This window comes from Lepus europaeus, chromosome 4 (assembly GCF_033115175.1).
Source record: "Lepus europaeus isolate LE1 chromosome 4, mLepTim1.pri, whole genome shotgun sequence".
Classification (NCBI taxonomy): Eukaryota; Metazoa; Chordata; class Mammalia; order Lagomorpha; family Leporidae; genus Lepus; species Lepus europaeus.
This window is the reverse complement of record NC_084830.1, coordinates 92,701,617-92,720,824: the sequence shown is the minus strand read 5'-3', so window position 1 is coordinate 92,720,824 and position 19,208 is coordinate 92,701,617. Positions and strand designations below refer to the sequence as shown.

The following is a 19,208-nucleotide window of genomic DNA, read 5'->3' as shown; positions in this document are numbered from 1 at the left end:
ACCAGGACCACAGGGATAAATTACATTTTCAGCACAATGGCACATAGTCACCCTACTATAGAAAGTATCATTCTCTATTTAAAATCCTTTCATGATTCTCCAACACTTTAGAATGAATTTCCTATCAGCCTCACTCCCAAAACTTGGGCATAACCTTCATCTAGGACATCTGTAACACTAGATCAGAGCTGTGGGTTTCCTTAGTTTAACAGTCTGTGAACTCAATGGCAGCAGCCAATGACATGGGCCAATGTTCTACCTTCATACTCGCCACACGGCAGCATGCAGTAAATTTAGTGGCTGTACTAAACGATTTAGTAAACGTCACAGTTGTTTGTCTTCCAACCAATATGTCTTACAGATTTTCCTCCATCCATTCTTTTTCCACCCATATTCCATATTTTCAAGCTGTCACTTCCTAGGTATGTACCTTTAATCAAAGTATTCTCTATACCTCTGTTTATTTACCTATATAACATTTAATAATGTACATTAGGAACACTGAGTAAGTTACTACATGTAAAGTGGTTGAAACAATTATTGAGCCCTCATAAATGTCCAGTAAACTCAGGGGAAAATCCTTTGTCCCTGTTACTCACTGCTGTCTACTCACACCAGGACCAGTGCCTAGCAGAGTACACACTCAGTAGTATGTCGACAACTTAATGAACATACACTTCCCTCTTCTGTGTCTTTCTACAATCCCTCCCTTTGCTCCACCAGTGGCACACCTTTACGTCTCACATACTCCTTCCTGTCTGCTCAGCAAAAAACTGGCACAATTGTCTCACTATTTAAAATGGGACACTGCTAAGTTTCAACTTTAATCCTACGTGCCAGCACACAGAACACTACCAGAAATGGATTAAATCTAGCACTCCTGAATTTCCCGCCTACCAGCTGTTCAATTTTATCGACAGACAACTGATGGGGGGTGGAGTGGGGTGGCTGAAGAACAGTACTAGGAGCTAGGTAAGTCTAGGATTACATGTGGGAGCTAAGCAACTACTAGGACCACAGCTGGGAATGAAAAGATTACTACTCCTTTGTGTTTCCATAGTTAGGTTAGGAAGAGATCCACACTGAATATACACATCCAAACATCATTACACAATATTACAAAACCCGTAAACCATAAAAAATACAGACCAGCTCACACTTTTTTAAAATAGAATTTTACAAAAATAAAATTACCTAAAATTAAGCCCACCATTGTACTTAAATATCCGGTTCCACTTCCCAGGTTAAGAAAAGACAATCCTGGTTGAAGTTTCAATGCCTCCATAACTTCAGAATAAATGCAAGGTGCTGACAAGTGTATGTTTCCATGTTTCCAGGCTAAGTCTTTATACGCATTGTCTCTGTAGCCTTCCAGATAGTAATCTCCACGATCAATTGCTCTGAAGGCTTGCTCCACTCTTTCAGTGCGGATATACTGAGCTTCTTTTAAGTTATCAATTAAGTCATCATTATCTTCCCCAGCACTCACAGCTCCTCCCATGATAGTATTCAAATCAAATCATAAATTTTAAAATCTAAGAAAATTAGCAGAAATGGCTTCCAAAAATGTAGTGTGGTTTGCTTTCCTTTTAATATTGCACTTGATTTCCAAATATAAATAAATCCTGAAAGGAAAGAATAAAAATAAACAGGTTTAAATTAGTACTCAAAAGGAGAATAACTCAAGTTCATTAAATACATAAATCATGATAATTAACTACTATTTCTCAAGCACATCTTCTGTTCCAGGTATAGTGTTAAACTTCTTAAGTATATTACTGTATAATATGCAAATAATAACCACAAAAGGTAGCTTAAATATGATCTCACATGTACAGATGGACAAACTGGCCATAGAGAATTAAGTCACTCAGTACTGTGAGGTCTACTATGACTACTTAGATCTAAATTAAATACAATTTAAAATTCAGTTAGTCAGCCCTGTCATATTCAAGTGCTCAACAGCTACATGTGACTGGTCACTACCACACTAGACTGTGCTGCTCAGGAACATGATACTGCCTAGACTCAGTCCAAGGTATTCTAGATCCAGAAATCATGCTCTTAATCATTAAGCTACCATCTTCTTTATAGTATAGTAATCTTAGTCTAACAAATAGCCAAATGTCTTAAAATTCTGAATAAGCATCAACAATTTAAAAATGTATTACATAAACTTAAAAATGCTGAAATAAAGAATAGTATTAGCCAAACACTGAAAATAAAATGTAAAAACAAACATGCAGAACTGACCCACAAGTTTAATATAAATATACCCAAACACAAGAGGACTATTTTGTTTAGTAAACCTTATTGTGATAAATGAAGTCACAAGTTTTTGCATTTTTTCTTAGGATTTATTTATTTGAGGGCAAGTTACAGACAGAGAGGGGGAGACAGACAGATCTTCCATCCATTGGTTCACTTCCCAAATGGCTGCAATGGCTGGAGCTGGGCCCATTCAAAGCCAGGAGCCAGGAGCTTCCTCCAGGTTTCCCACATGGGTGCAGGGCCTAAGCACTTGGGCCATCTTCCATTGCTTTCATAGGCCATTAGCACAGAGTGGAACAGAAGAGGAGTAGCCAGGACTTGAACCAGCACCCATATAGGATACCAGCACTGAAGGTGGAGGCTTATGCCAGTCTTTTTTTTCTTTTTTTGAATATGTATTTATTTCAAAGACAGAGTGACAAAGAAACAGAAAGAGAGATTTTTCTATTTGCTGGCTCAGTCCCCAAAAGGCCTCAACAGCCAGAGCTAGTGCAAGCAGAAGCCAAGTGCCAGGAACTTCATCTGGGTCAGCCACATGGTTGGCAAGAACTCAAATACTTAAGCCACCAACCACTGCTTCGTTGGTGCATTAGCAGGGAGCTAAATCAGAAGTACAGTAGCAAAGACCCAATCAGCACTCCAGTATGGGATGTGGGCATCCCAAGCAGCAGCTTAACCCAATGCACCACAATGCCCACTCCAAGGCCATAAGTCATATTAACAACTTTAATAACCCTAAAACAATTGAAACTCCTCTCACTCAGAAACATACACACACACACTCACACACACTGAACTTCTTTAGGGCACTTTTAAATAGAAACATAACTAGAAATTTTCGATGCATAATAAACATACAATTTAAGTTTTATTCAATTGTAATGAGTAAATTCACATCTCAATTTTTAATTAATAAATAAGAAGAAAAGGAAAGTGAGAAATGGAATACCCAATGCCAAAAAAAGAGCTATGATAGCCCATTCTGGCAAGGCTATATACCAACTCTTGACTTTAAGAGAAGAAAAGCAATCAGGGCCTCCAGCGTCCTTGGAGTCATCAGACCTATGGCACCAAGCAGAAAAAAGCACTATTGAGACAGCTCTACCAGAGCCTTTCACAGTGACTTTGCCTGGGTCCCATTTGTCCTTTCCAGCTATCGCCTCACAAATTTTCTGAGGAAATATTGCAAACAGTGACATACCTAATATATGTAAGGCTCTTGGCAAATTTCAAAAGAAAACAAGGGTATATCTACACAAAAGGTAAAGAAGTCAAAGCATACATTTACAAAAATACAACAAATCACAAAGAAAGTCACCAAGATGGGAAGAAAAGAAGGAAACAAACCACAGAACACAAAATGCCAGTAGAAAGTCCTTATCAAGTTACTTTAAATGTAAATGGATTAAATTTTCCAACCAAGACACAAGCAGAATGAATAAAAAAAACAAGATCTGACAATAGGCTACCTACAAGAGATTTACTTTAGTCGTAAGAACACATAGACAGAGTGAAGAGATGGAAAACAATATTCTAGGTAAGTGGTACCTAAAAGGGAGCCAGCATAATGATACTTAAATAAAACAGATTTTCCATCAAAAATTGTAAAAAGTGGTACAGAAGGTCATATTACATTGAAGAGGTCCAATTCATCAAAAACATATAGCAGAGGCCAGTGTTGTGGTGAAGCAGGTTAAGCTGGTGCCTGTAATGCCGGCATTTCCTATGGGCACCAGTTCAAGTTCTAGCTGTTCCACTAACAATCCAGCTTCCTGGTTATGTGCCTGGGAAAGCAGCGAAGGATGCCCAAGTGCTTGGGCTCCTGCCACCCAGGTGGAAGACCCAGCTGAAGATCTTGATTTCTGGCTTCAGCGTGGCCCAGCCCCAGCCACTGCAGCCATTTGGGGAACGAACCAGCAGATAGAAGATCTTTCTTCTCTCTGTCACTCTGCCTTTTGAATAAGCAAAATCTTAAAAAGAAAAAAAAAAAAGCATATATCAATTTCAAACTATGTATGCACCCAATATTGGAGGACCTAATATACAAAGGAAGTATCAAGAAAGGTGAAGAGTAAGAGAGACTATAATACAATAATAAAGTACAGTAATAGTAGAAATTTCAACACTTCGCATTAGCAATAAACAGATCACCATGACAGAATATCAACAATTTGGGAAATAATGATTTGAGCGTTACTTCAGACCAAATGGACCAGAGACATATATGGAACACTCCACCCAGAGAGACAGAATATACAAGCACACATGGACCATTCTCCAGGATAAAGAATTTGTTAGGTCAAAAGAACAAATCTTCACAAATTCAGGAACACTGAAATCATATCAAGAATGTTTCCTGATCATAACGGAATGAAACTAGAATTCAACAGGAGGAATTTTGGAAAATTCAAAAATACATGAAATTAACCAATATGCTCCTAAAGCAACCAATGAGTCAAAGAAGAATTTATAAAAGAAATTAAGAAGAATGTTAAGAGAATACCAACCCAAACATGAATATCCTGATAGTCATGACTCAGAGCACAGCCAGGGTATCAGGATGCCACTTCAGATGTCCATCTTTGATGTTAAAGAATTACTCTGAAGCTGTCACATGGAAGATCCTGGGGCTGGCACTGGGACAAACCAGCATGCCCCAGGGCATGAGGGCATGGAACAGTCTACACCCACAGGAGTGTGGACACAAGAGCACAAATGGATACTTAGGTAAGGAATTTATCCAACCACAGAAATAAACCAGACATGGAAAGCAAAAAATTAAAATCAAATAAATAAATAAAGGAGGAGGAAGAAACAAAGAGAAAAAAAAAAAAAAGAAATCTGGAGAGAAATGGAAATGAGAACACAATATACCAAGACTTACAGAATGCAGCAAAAGCAGTTCTAACAAAGAAGTCTATGCAGCCGCTTGGCCCAGTGGTTAACTTGGGGCTTGAGACACCTGCATCCTGAATCAAAGTGCCTGGTTCAAATCCTGGCTCCTTCACTCTGATCCAACTTCCTGTTAATGCACATCCTGGGAGGCAGCAGATGATGGCTCAAATACTTAAGTCCCTTGTCTCCCACAAGGGAGACTTGATGGAGTTCTGGATCCTGGCCTAGCCCTGACTGCTTACAGGCATTTGGAGCATGAATCAGGAGAATGAGGAAAACTTCTACCTCCCTCTGCCTTTCAAAATTAATGAAAAAGAGAGAGAGAGGAAACTATTGTCCAGTATCCCTGATCAATAAAGATGCAAAAATCCTCAACAAATACCAGCATACCAAGCATAAAAAGGCTTACTACAGTCAATTAAGATGCAAGGATGATTAAATATACACAAATAATTAAATGTGATACCCCATATTAACAGAATGAAGGATAAAAACGATGCATTACATGCAGCAAAAACATTTAATACAACATCCTAACATGATTAAAAGTCTCAACAAATTAAGCATAGAAGCAATATACCTAAATATTGACAAGCCACATATTAAAGGCCCACAGCTAACAGACTCAATGGCGAAAAGCTGAACATCAGGAACAAGGCAAGGATGCTCACGCTTACATTTCCATTCAACATTTTGCTAGCATCCTGAACCAGACCACCTAGACAATAAAAAAAAAATAAAAGCATCTATGGAGTGGCAAGATGGCGGAATAGGAAGGGAGCAGCACACTGATAGTCCGGGAAGAGACAGTTTAATAAAAGTGGAGATACTGCAGGGTCAAGGAAGAATAGGAGAAGAAACAGCAGAGGAAACTCTTCAGGAACTAGTGATTCACAGTGGACCTGCGTGGAGAGCGTGGGAGCCCACAATTCGAGACACCAGCGGCAGAATCAACACACCAGCGCTGGAACGCAAGGTGAGCTGAACCTCAATAGCCCGAGACACGGGCGGCCAAATGGAAAGAGGAGACTAGAGGGAACGAGGCTTGAAACCCCGTGGGAAAAGTTCACCAGGCTAACTAGAAGAGAGAGGAAAACAAAAGTGACCGATACGGACATGAATTTCTCTCTCTCTGCTCACCTCTCAAAGGTAAGTAAGACAAAGAGCAGGCGCCATTTTGGACATACGTCATAAGCAGGGCGACCTCAGGTCTGCACTGGCCCTCAGCCTAGCAGAAAAACCTGACTCTGGGTGGGGGGTGGAGGGGCGGGGGGAGGTGTGAAATAACAGGAAATTAGGACCTAGTGAATGTGTGGTGCTAATGAACTAAGACTGAAAAAAGAGACGGTGGGGGAGAGAACTCACAGAATTCTTGTGAGTACTCTCCAGAGAGGCTACAATTTGGTAACCTTGGCAACCCAGTGGGAGATTGCAGGAGAACTGGAGCCCACACTGAGGGCAGCACAGATTCCCTGTGTGGTCCTTGGGAAAGAGCTTTCGATCTCTGGCTCCTGTGGGTATATCATTTGCCTGCTAACTACCTCCAATTCCGTTCAGCTGTGCAGAATTGCTTCCCTTTTGAATCAAAAAAAGAAAGAGAGAGATTTACCATGCCTAACCTGGGAGTGTCACCTTTGGCACACCCTTAACCCTGAGGAACCAAACAGAGCTCTCAGGCCACACCCATCTCAAGCCTCTAAGGCTCCATCAAAAGCAGACAGTCCACTTAATACAGTCATAGTATAACAAGAAAAAAAACACCACAGCGAGGGCAGAAAAATCCAAAGACATCACCACAATGCCAAGCAACAAACGCAAAAATCGAGAAAACAAGAACAAGGAAGACATTATGACACCCCCAAATGAACAAGACACCCCAAGCCAAGATTATGAAAATGATGAGATGGAAGAAATGCAAGATATGGATTTCAAAAAATTTATGATAAGAACAATTAGAAGGTTTTCAAAAACAAATGCTTGAGCTACGAAATTCCTTCCTGGACAGGATAGAAAAGCTCCTTCAAGAAAATGAAATCTTAAGGAGGAATCTAAATGAAACACAGAAACTAGCAGAAGAGGAAAGTGTGACAGGGAAGAGAAATCAAAATGAAATGAAGAATTCAATAGATCAAATACAAACACATTAGAGAGCCTTAAAAACAGAGTCAGTGGAGCAGAAGATAGAATATCAGACTTAGAAGACAGAGAACAGGAAAGTATACAGTCAAAAGAAAAGAAGAGGAAATTAGAAATCTAAAAAATATTGTCGGGAATCTACAGGATACTATTAAAAAAAAAAAACAACATTCGGGTTCTAGGAGTTCCTGAAGGCATGGAGAGGGAGAAAGGATTAGAAGGCATTTTCAGTGACATACTAGCAGAGAACTTCCTGGGTTTGGAGAAGGACAGAGACATCCTAGTACAGGAAGCTCATAGAACCCCTAGTAAACATGACCAAAAGAGAACCTCACCACGAAACGTTGTAATCAAACTCATCACAGTGAAACATAAAGAAAAGATTCTAAAATGTGCAAGAGAAAAACGTCAGATTACTCTCAGAGGATCTCCAATTAGACTCACAGCAGACTTCTCATCAGAAATCCTACAAGCTAGAAGGGAATGGCGAGACATACCCCAGGTACTAAAAGAGAAAAACTGCCAGCCCAGAATATTATATCCTGCAAAGCTCTCATTTGTGAATGAAGGTGAAATAAAGACCTTTCATAGCAAACAGAAATTGAAAAAATTTGTCGCCACTCATCCTGCCCTGCAAAAGATGCTTAAAGATGTGTTACATACAGAAACACAGAAACACGGTCACCAATATGAAAGAAGATAAAGGAAGGAAACCTCACAGCAAAAGATCACAGGGAATTCAAAGCATATATTAGAAAATATCTTTGGCAAATGGCAGGGCAAAGTTACTACCTATCAATAGTCACATTGAACATTAATGCCCTGAACTGTCCAGTTGAAAGACACAGATTGGCTGATTGGGTTAAGGAACAAAACCCATCTATTTGCTGCTTAGAAGAAACACATCTTTCCAACAAAGATGCATACAGACTGAAAGTGAAAGGCTGGAAAAAGATATACCATGCCAACAGAAATGAAAAAAGAATGGGTGTAGCCATCTTAATATCGGACAACATAAACTTTAACACAAAAACTGTTAAGAGAGACAAAGAGGGGCACTATATAATGATTAAGGGATCAATTCAACAGAAGATGTAACGATTATCAATGTATATGCACCTAATTACAGGGCACCAGCTTATTTAAAAGATTTCTTAAGGGACTTAAAGGGAGACTTAGACTCCAATACAATAGTACTGGGGGACTTCAATACCCCACTCTCAGAAATAGACAGATCAACAGGACAGAAGATCAACAAGGAGACAGTAGATTTAAATGACACTATAGCCCAAATATATCTAACAGGGGGGGATCCATTGTAATCCATAAACTGTACTTTGGAAATTTATATTTACTAAATAAAGAAAAAAAAGAAATAAAAGCATCTAAACAGCAGAAGTGAAACTGTTTGCTGATGACATGATCTTATACAGAGAAAATCCAAAATACTTCACCTAAAAACTGTTAAAGCTGATAAACAAGTTCAGCAAAACTGCAGAGTAAAAGCAAAAAAATCAACACACAAACTTCAGAAGTATTTCTTCACACTAACACTAAATTATCTTAAAAAGAAATTAAGAAATCAATGTCGGGTGCCAGCACTGTGACATAATGGGTTAAACTGCTGCCTAAGACACTGGCATCCCTATGAGCACCAGTTCAAGTCCCAGCTGTTCAACTTTCAATCCAGATCCCTGCTAATGCACCTGGTAAAGCAGCAGAAGATGGCCCAAGTGCTTGAGACCCTGCCATCCATGTGGGAGATCCAAATAAAGCTCCTAGACTTTTATTTCAGTCTGACCCAGTTCTGGTCACTGCAGCCACTTACGGAGTGAACTAGCAGATTGAAGATTTCTCTGTGTGTTTGTGTGTGTGTGTGTGTGTGTTTTCCACTAACTCTGCCTTCCAAATAAACAAATAAATCTTTAGAAAAAAAAAAAAATCAGTCCAGGGGCGGGATTGTGGTGCAAGAGAGCACCACCTGTGACACCAGCATCTCATTTGAGCACACATTAGAGTCCCAGCTGCTGGACTTCCAATGCAGCTCCCTGCTAATGTGCCTGAAGAGGTAGCAGAAGGTAGCCCAACTGCTTGGGCCTCTGCCACCCATATGCAGACCAGGAAGGAGTTCTCAGCTCCTGGTTCATCCTGGCCCATCTCTGGCTGTTGTGGCCATTTGGAGGGTGAACTAGTGGATAAAAGATCTTTTTCTGTGTCACCCTCTCTATCACCCTGCCTTTCAAATAAATAAAATGAATCTCAGGGGTAAGTGCTATGGCATAGTATGTTAAACATCCAACTGCAGCACCAGTTTAAGTCCTGGTTACTCCACTTCCAATCCAGCTCCCTGCTGATAGACTGGGAAAGCAGTAGAAGATGGCTGAAGTGCTTGGGCCCCTGCACCCGCGTGAAAGACCTGGAAGAAGCTCTGGACTCCTGGCTTCGGCCATTGTGGCCATTTGGAGAGTGAACCAGCAATGGAAGACCTCTCTCTCTGTCTCTCCCTCTGTAATTCTGCCTCTTGAGTAAATAAATAAATCTTTAAAAAAATTTTAAAAATCTCAAAAAAAAGAACAAAAATTAATCTTTCACCAAATTTTCAAAAAACGGTCAAATACTTATGAGTAAATTTAACCAAGGAGATGAAAGATTTGTGTATTGAGAATTACAAAACATTATGAAAAGAAATTGTAGATAACACAAATGGAAAAGCATCCTGTGTTCATGAACTGGACAAAACAGTTAACATGTCAATGCTACACAAAGCAATCTACAGATTCAATGCAATTTTTATTAAAATTTCAATTTTTTTAATGGAAATAGAAGCTTCCAGCTCCTGGCTTAGGCCCGGTCCAGCCTTGGCTGTTGCAGCCATTTGGGGAGTGAATCAGCCGGTGGAAGATCTGTCTCTCCCTCTCTCTTTCTCTCTCTGTAACTGCCTTTCAAATAAATAAGTAAATCTTTAAAAAAAATTAGTTATCCGCACATGACTGTAATAAAAAACAAATTTTACATTTCAAAATTGCTGAGAGTATATTTTTTAATGTTTTAACCACAACAGTCTGCAATGTTACTTTTTTTTGGTCTGATTTAATCAGTTACTTGATCAGCAGGGGTTGTGAGCACTTATTGAAATATCATACTGTATGCCACAAACACATACAACTGCCAATTAAATATAAAATTTGAAAAAATATGTCAAGGAAAAATTAAAACTGTGGTGGAAATACTTGTATTTGGGAGGATGTGAGGGTAAATGCTGCCTGTCAATAAAGACAAGACAACAGAAAAACCAGACGTAGCAATAACTCCCTTATAAAAAAGCTGATGAGCTAAGTTCCCTCTGGCGTGTGAGCATGAGGAGAAAAACAATGAAGTCAAACACTGCTATGGTTTAACTTCAAGGCATGGTGTCTATTTTCTAAACTGTGTAAATATATTACTTGGACAAAACCGTAAGCAAAGTTAAAATAAAAGGAGTTATGTATACAGACCAGAGGTGTAATAAAAACACATGGAGAACAATTTCCTAAGGAATAAAAACACATTTAACAAGACAGTCTAAGGTAAAAATTCAAGGAACAGAAAATCAACACACATAATAATTTACACCACAGAACTTCAGACATAGCTCATTTTATCACATACATCATTTCTGAAAGTGGGTAGAAACTAAATTACCATAAATTACATTTTTATAATATTCATTGATTTAAAAAGTTTTTGACTTTGTAGAAAATCTGAAAAACAAAATTTTTCAAAGAGTCACTCTTGTTATTAATTAAGCATTTAAACTCATATTTTTTAACACAATATTGGTATACTAGATCTACTGTTCAGGATTTTCACTTAAGAAATCCTGGAGAGTTTGTAAATTAAAACCCAAATTAAAGTAGTATTTTGATAATTCAATAATAGTCCTCTAAGTTTAAATATATATCATTTTTTGAAAATAAAGCCAACAGTATAACGCCAGCACAGGGTAGGCACAGTGGAGCAGTGGGTTAATAAGCAGTTGCCGGCCGGCGCCGTGGCAGTTGCCGGCCGGCGCCGTGGCAGTTGCCGGCCGGCGCAGTGGCTCAATAGGCTAATCCTCCGCCTTGTGGCGCCGGCACACCGGGTTCTAGTCCCGGTCAGGGCGCCGGATTCTGTCCCGGTTGCCCCTCTTCCAGGCCAGCTCTCTGCTGTGGCCCGGGAGTGCAGTGGAAGATGGCCCAAGTCGTTGGGCCCTGCACCCCATGGGAGCCCAGGAGAAGCACCTGGCTCCTGCCATCAGATCAGCGCAATACGCCGGCCGCAGCGGCCATTGGAGGGTGAACCAACGGCAAAGGAAGACCTTTCTCTCTCTCTGTCAACTCTGCCTGTCAAAAAATAAATAAATAAATAAGCAGTTGCCTAGGATGTCTGCATCCCATACTGGAATATAGGTTCAAGTTCCATGTGCCACTCAACTTCCTACCAAAGCATCCTGGGAGGCATCAGATAATGGCTCAAGTGGGTCCCAGTCATCCAGTCATCCACGTGAAAGACCAGGATGGAGTCTAGTCATGCTCCTGGCATCCCTGGCTATTGTGGGCATTTGGGGAGTGGACACACAGAAGGAACATCACTCTTTCTCTGTGCATGTGGGTGCGTGTGTGTGCGCCTATCACTCTACTTTTCAAGTAGATGAAAATAAACATTTCCAAAAAAATAACCAAAGTCAGCAAGCATAACAATAGGTCAAAGTGTTTGCCATTTGCCCATTGTGAGATAATCCTCTGGATCATGGAAAAGTGTCACATACCAAGTTACCAAGTAAAAAGACCAAGACCTAGCTTAGGATAACTTTACTGTAAGGATCTAGCAAATCTCTTGAATACAATTTTCTCACCCAAGAAATGAAGACTACATTTTCGGCTTCCTAAGGTTCCCCCAAAGCTCTAATTTCCCTGCATTTCAGGAAAGGTCAAACCTGCATATGAACACGGTCCTGTTTTAGTTATCTGGGTATGGCTGCCCTTGCCTCAGTATGTCTGCTGCTTTGGTCACAATTCTTACTGTCCCACTCCTGCCATTTTCTCTTCCACAAAGAAACAATTTTAGGAATGCTCAAGTCAGTAAACAATAAAAGCAAAATAAGGAATTTTAGAGAAAAGAAAAAAGGCAGAAAATTGTCAGGATAAGGAATTGAAAAGCTTAGCAGTTAAGTCTGAGACGGAAGTCACTGTATTTACTCAATACACATTTCACTTCTTGGCATCTTCTGTGTGGTGGTGGGGGTGGTGGTGGTTGTGGTGGTGGTTAGAAAACAAAGAACACATTCACATATGCACACCTGAAGTGATTTACAAAGTGTCCCAAACATTCTTGCTATTCTTCCAAAATTTACTATCGGGGCTTAAATCTATTTGGTTCAGGGAAGAACTGCTGAAGGCCCTGCTCAGTATCATGGTGTCTTTTAAGCAGTTTAGGGATGTCTTGGGGAGGGTTAAAGCTGACAAGTCAAAGGAGGAGGAAAGCAGACAGATGGCAGACAGATGTCGCAGAGTGGGAGGAAAAAGAATGAATGCTGACTCACTCCTTCTCTCCTAGCACCCAGAGGGAAGCAGCCAATTGCTCCTTGCTGCTCCTTTCTCTGCAAGTAAGGACAAAGCTCCTACAGCTCCTAGGACCAGGAGACCAATGATTCAAAGGACAAGACACTGTTTTGGAACATGAACAAAGAATGTTCCTCCTGTTCTCAAAGCTCTTGTTATTGGAGTCATGGACCAAAGCTGTTTTGACTGTGGAGGCAAAACAGAAAAATTATTCTCACTATTAGGGCTAATGGAAATGATGAAATATTAATAAAGGACTGTGAAAGAAAGATTAGCCTAAGGTTCACTACTCACTTAACTCATTAGATGATAAATACTGCAATGATTTAGAGTATGAAAGTTTCTCCAGAGGTTCATGTGTTAAAGGACTGGTTCCCAGGGTGATGCTCCTGGGAAGTGGTAGAACCTTCAGGAGATGGGAGATCCTTATGTCACTGGAGGTGTAGCCCTGCAGGAGATTCTGGGACCCCACCCAGTCTGTGTCTCTCCTCTCCTCTCTCTGTGCTTCTTGGCTCACACGGCCATCCTTGTACTGCCCATGTTGTGCCATGGGTCTGCCCCTGGCCAGAGCCAAAGCCTACACCATGCCACTTGGAATCTGAACCTCCAAACCTCGATTTCAGAATATCTCAGGTATTTCATTATGGTAACAAAAGATAATGCAAACATAAACTTCAATTTCTTTTTAGTAATGATAACATGTTACAGCAATTTCCTATGTGCTTACTAAACTACATACCTAGCACTGGGCTCTAATACTGCTCTATACTCCTTTAAAAAAAAAAAAAAAAGATTTATTTATTTATTTATTTGAAAGTCAGAGTTACACAGAGAGAGGCGGAGAGGCGGGGGGGGGGGGGTCTTCCATCTGCTGGTTCACTCCCTAATTGGCCACAACGGCCAGAGCTGCGCTGATCTGAATGAAGCCAGGAGCCAGGAGTTTCTTCCAGGTCTCCGGTACAGGTGCAGAGGCCCAAAGACTTGGGCCATCTTCTACTGCTTTCCAAAACCATAGCAGAGAGCTGGATTGGAAGTGGAGCAGCCGGGAATCGAACCGGCGTCCATATGGGATGCTGGCACCGCAGGCAGTGGCTTTACCCGCTATGCCACAGCACCAGCACCATGCTCTATACTCCTTGAAACCAAAGTTCAGAGACATCATAGGCTCACAGCACCCATTGCTAAACACAACTAAAATCCAGTCTGTCAGGCGTCTCAGCCCAGTTTATAACCCAGAGGACAACCAAAAACGCTGCTGTCATTGTTTCACATTTCCTTCTTTAATCAACTTACATGTGATCATGTGTATTCATTCACTCATTTCCATGTGTACTGGTCTCTAGCTTTACTTCTTGACACCTCTAACTTCAGGATTTACATTTCTGCTCTGTAGTTCTCTCTTAAGGAGGTCGCTTAGTCATAATTTCACTAGATTTAAGAAATAGTACTTTTTTCCCACTTTTTGGTTATTTGTGCTTGAAAATGAAGTTTAGAATGTGCCTTTTTGGCCAGCGCCGTGGCTCAATAGGCTAATCTTCCGCCTGCGGCACCGGCACACCAGGTTCTAGTCCCAGTCAGGGCGCCGGATTCTATCCCGGTTGCCCCTCTTCCAGGCCAGCTCTCTGCTAAAGCCCGGGAGTGCAGTGGAGGATGGCCCAAGTCCTTGGGCCTGCACCCGCATGGGAGACCAGGAGAAGCACCTGGCTCCTGGCTTCGGATAAGCATGATGCGCTAGCCACAGCGGCCATTGGAGGGTGAACCAACAGCAAAAGGAAGACCTTTCTCTCTGTCTCTCTCTCTGTCTGACACTCTGCCTGTCAAAAAAAAGAAAGAAAGAATGTGCCCTTTTAGTAACAGAAGTGAAGGAAAGTTGGTATTAGAACTTTAAGTGTAGTGCATTAACTATTCATCTTCACAATTTTATGATAGTTATTATTCCCATTTTATAGATAAGGAAACTGAAGACTACAAGTTAAATAATTTGCCTGAAACTGCATGAGCAGCAAATGATGTTTGCTCCTCTGCTTCATTCTTCCCTTTGAGCTGAGACTACTAAAAAGGAGGGAAGAGGATATGGGTGGCTCAAAGAGACAGAAGTGAACTGACCGTCTTTTCAGCTAAAGATTAATGAACAGTTCACTTCTGAATTATGATTCAGGAGCATCTGAGCAAACTGCTGTTTCAGGAGGGCTAAGCAGCTGCCTTCCTATACTCACCAGGAGTCTCAGAAAGACCAGCTGCCTACACGGGCTCAGGCAGCATGCAGACATCGACCCTCTTCTCTTCAGCAGTTTAAATTCCACCCTCAGCAGCTAACGCCTACTCTTGTAATTTTTTTCCCAACTAAAGGAAGCAGCTGTTACATAATTAAGCAAAAATTAACTGTCTTGTACAGTCTTCTCTGGCTTCACACGTCTTTTTTGTTCAAACTATAAACTCACTGAAGACAAAAATAATGTCATTTAATATATTCATCACCGTCATATGGTCTTAGCAAGCAGTTAATAAGTACGTACTTACTGAGTAGGCATAAAACACTGTGAGAGTTTAAATCTAGTTTTCTACTTCACTACTTATAGTCTGATGATCAGTCCAATTAACATGAAATAATCTCTTATATTTCTAAAAATCTTTAAAGTCTGTGAGTTCAACCAAATTGAAAATAATTTTTAAACAGTTTTCTGGAAATACACTAGCCTTCTGAACAAAGACTGTAAACTAAAACCATTCTTTAAAATTCTCTCTGCAGCCTGCCTGTGTCCTACTCAACTGACTGGACCAGTTGTGAGGCAACTGTTAAATGCAGCCTGCAGGGAGGTACTAAGTCAGAGTTCAGTAATCTTTCACAAGCATTTTGGTTGCTCTGCCTTTCAAATAAATAAATCTTATTAAAAAAATTCCAAAAAGTCTTAAGCTTATTTACTACACAAAGAACAGAGATAGGTTAACTACTGAGTTTTAGCCTTTTAAGATGGCATCTTCCCAAAGTCCAAGATGCTTACCTTATCCATGAATGGATACTAGTAAAGACTATATAAAACAAAATAGCAAGTGGGCATTTGGTACAGCAGTGAAGACGCCACTTGAGATGCTTGCACTTGATTTCAGAGAGCCTGATTTCAACTCCCGGCTCTATTTCCAATTCGTTTCTAGCTGAGCCACACCTTAAGAGGCAGTAGATAATGATCAAAGTACCTGGATTCCAGCTACTTACATGGGAAACTCAGGTTGAGATACCAGCTCCTAGCTTTGACCTGGTGCAGCCTCAGCTGTTATGGGAATTTGGAGAGTGAACTAGCATGAAAGCTCTCTCTCTCTCTCTCAAATAAATATAAATATGTAAAATTTTTTCAAAATACAAAATTCCATAATATGTATCATCTTTAAGTTCCCTAAATGCTTTAATAGCAACTCATGTAATCTCATAACACCAGAGAAATACAGGCAAGAATATCATACAAGTCACAGAATAAATTAAGACTCCAAGAATGAAAGAATAAATTATGTGTTCTCCATTCTTCCATGTAATATAGCAACATTTTAATCTTATTCGAAGATTTTATGCCAGGAAGTAATTCACAATTCACATTATCAGAAATAACAAACTACAACAACTAGAACCCACAAGTGTATGTCTGAGACCACAGGGAAACACACATTTAAAAAAATAAAGAACAACAAAAAAAAAACCATTGCATCATTTCATTTACTGGAAAAAAATTCTATTATTTTTGCTAATGATTCAGAGAAAATTAGAGTTCTAAAAAATGAACTGTCATCATCAGATCACAATAATACCATGGGCACTAAAGTAAGTGCTAGGGCTTAAACAATTAATTTGTCATCAATGGGTCCTTGAGTCAATAAAACACATATGGCAAACACCATCCAAACTCAGCAACCAAAATGCTTGTGAAAGATTACTGAACTCTGACTTAGTACCTCCCTGCAGGCTGCATTTAACAGTTGCTTCACAACTGGTCCAGTCAGCTGAGTAGGACACAGGCAGGCTGCAGAGAGAATTTTAAAGAATGGTTTTAGTTTACAGTCTTTGTTCAGAAGGCTAGTGTATTTCCAGAAAACTGTTTAAAAATTATTTTCAATTTGGTTGAACTGACACACTTTAAAGATTTTTTAGGAACATAAGAGATTATTTCGTGTTAATTGGGCTGATCGTCAAACTATTAGTGTACAAACTGCATGAGTAAAATTAACATTATCAATGTTATTAAAATACTAAATGAGCTGTCAACAAAAATATTCAAAACAATTTTACCTTACATTTGAATATTTATATTTTTAAATGTCTAGCACAAACATATTGTATTTGATGACTCCCTTATATGATAAGCAAAACCTAATCACCTATTTATGCCCCAGGAATTGTGACAGCTATGAAGATTCAAAAACTATCCTTCTAGATTTTAAACTCAGTTTAAAGATCTTTTTTTTAGATATCTGTATTTATTTATTTATTTATAAGATTTATTTTATTTGAAGAACAGAGGTAGAGAGAGAGAGAGAGAGAGAGAGAGAGAGAGGCCTTCCATCCACTGGTTCCAGGGCTGGGCCAAAACAAAGCCAGGAGCTTCTTTCGGGTTTCCCACATGGGTGCAGGCGCTCAAGGACTTGGGCCATCCTCCGCTGCTTTTCCAGGCACGTTAGCAAGAAGCTGGATAGGAAGCAGAACAGCCAGGACTCGAACTTGGACTCATCACAGCGCCAGCCCCTAACATCTCTATTTACTGATCTGAAAGTTACAGAGACGGAGAAGGAGGGAGGGAGAAAGAGAGATCTTCCAACTGCTGGTTCACTCCCCAAATGGCCACAACAGCTGGGGTTATGTCAAGCCTAAGCAAGAGCCTGAACTCCATATCCTGGTCTCCCACATAGGTGGCAGGGGTCCAAGTACTTGGGCAATCTTCCACTATTTTCCCAAATGCCTTAGCAAGGAGCCAGATAGCATTGGAAGGAGTGCAGAATCAAATAGGTGCTCATACGGGATGCCAGCACTACAGGTGGCATCTCGGTTCTCAGGGCCATAACACAATTGCAGCCCCAAAGATTTTTCTTATGAGGTGAGAACTGCAGAAGGTATCTCTCCATTCCACAAATTAAAAAACTGAGACCCGGCCGGCACCGTGGCTTAACAGGCTAATCCTCCGCCTTGCGGCACCGGCACACCAGGTTCTAGTCCCGGTCGGGGCGCCGGATTCTATCCCGGTTGCCCCTCTTCCAGGCCAGCTCTCTGCTGTGGCCCGGGAGGGCAGTGGAGGATGGCCCAAATCCTTGGGCCCTGCACCCGCATGGGAGACCAGGAGAAGTACCTGGCTCCTGGCTTCGGATCAGCGAGATGAGCCGGCCGCAGCGACCATTGGAGGGTGAACCAACTGCCAAAAGGAAGACCTTTCTCTCTGTCTCTCTCTCACTATCCACTCTGCCTGTTAAAAAAAAAAAAAAAAAAAAAAAAACTGAGACCCATTAACTGCCTTGGCCAAAACCACACATTAGAAATGGAGAATAAGATATGAAATTCAAGTTTTATATGTTATTTTACAACTTTCTGAGATAGGAAAAAACCTATTCAAACATTAGAACATAGGAATGTAAGACAAAAATACCTAATACATTCCTTCATTTAGTTTTTTAAAACTAAGTGATCATGATGTTTCTTTAAAATTTTCCTTATTTGGGGGCCGGCGCCATGTTCTATTCCTGGCTGCTCCTCTTCCAGGCCAGCTCTCTGCTGTGGCCCTGGAGGACAGTGGAGGATGGCACAAGTGCTTGGGCACTGCACCCGCATGGGAGACCAGGAAGAAGCACCTGGCTCCTGGCTTCGGATCGGTGCAGTACACCAGCTGTAGCGGCCATTTTGGGGGTAAACCAACGGAAGGAAGACCTTTCTCTCTCTCTCTAACTCTGCCTATCAAATAAATTTAAAAAAAAAAATTCCTTATTTAACTTCATTATTTCAGTTATTTATAAAGTAGTATCAAAATGACTTATGACAGCCTTTCAGAAACTGTAAGAAAACATACAAAAAAATAAACTATTACAGAAAGTTGATAAAAGTTTTCTTACTTACATTTTTATTCTTTTTTTTAAAAAAAGATTTTAGTTATTTATTTGAGAGGCAGAGTTACAAAGAGGGAGAGACAGGAAGAAAAGTCTTCCATCAGCTGGCTCGCTCCCCAAACAGCTGAGGAGATCTGAAGCCAGCAGCTTCTTCCGGTCTCCCACGGGGAAGCAGGGTCCAGAGCACTTGGGCCATCATCCATTGCCTTCTCAGGCCATAAGCAGAGAGCTGGATTGAAAGAGGAGCAGCCA

At 40.5% G+C, this 19,208-nt stretch overlaps 1 protein-coding gene across 3 annotated transcripts in view; it reads right to left on the bottom strand.

Annotated features, from left to right (window-relative positions):
- PCMTD1 (protein-L-isoaspartate (D-aspartate) O-methyltransferase domain containing 1) overlaps positions 1–19,208 on the bottom strand; it is an 82,186-nt gene that overhangs the window by 38,295 nt on the left and 24,683 nt on the right. For all 3 annotated transcript variants that reach the window (XM_062188504.1, XM_062188503.1, XM_062188505.1), the window contains exon 2: positions 1,195–1,625. In XM_062188504.1, the coding sequence (XP_062044488.1) occupies positions 1,195–1,501 (307 nt within the window). In that variant the 5' untranslated portion in view covers positions 1,502–1,625. The remainder of the gene's footprint in view (positions 1–1,194; positions 1,626–19,208) is intronic.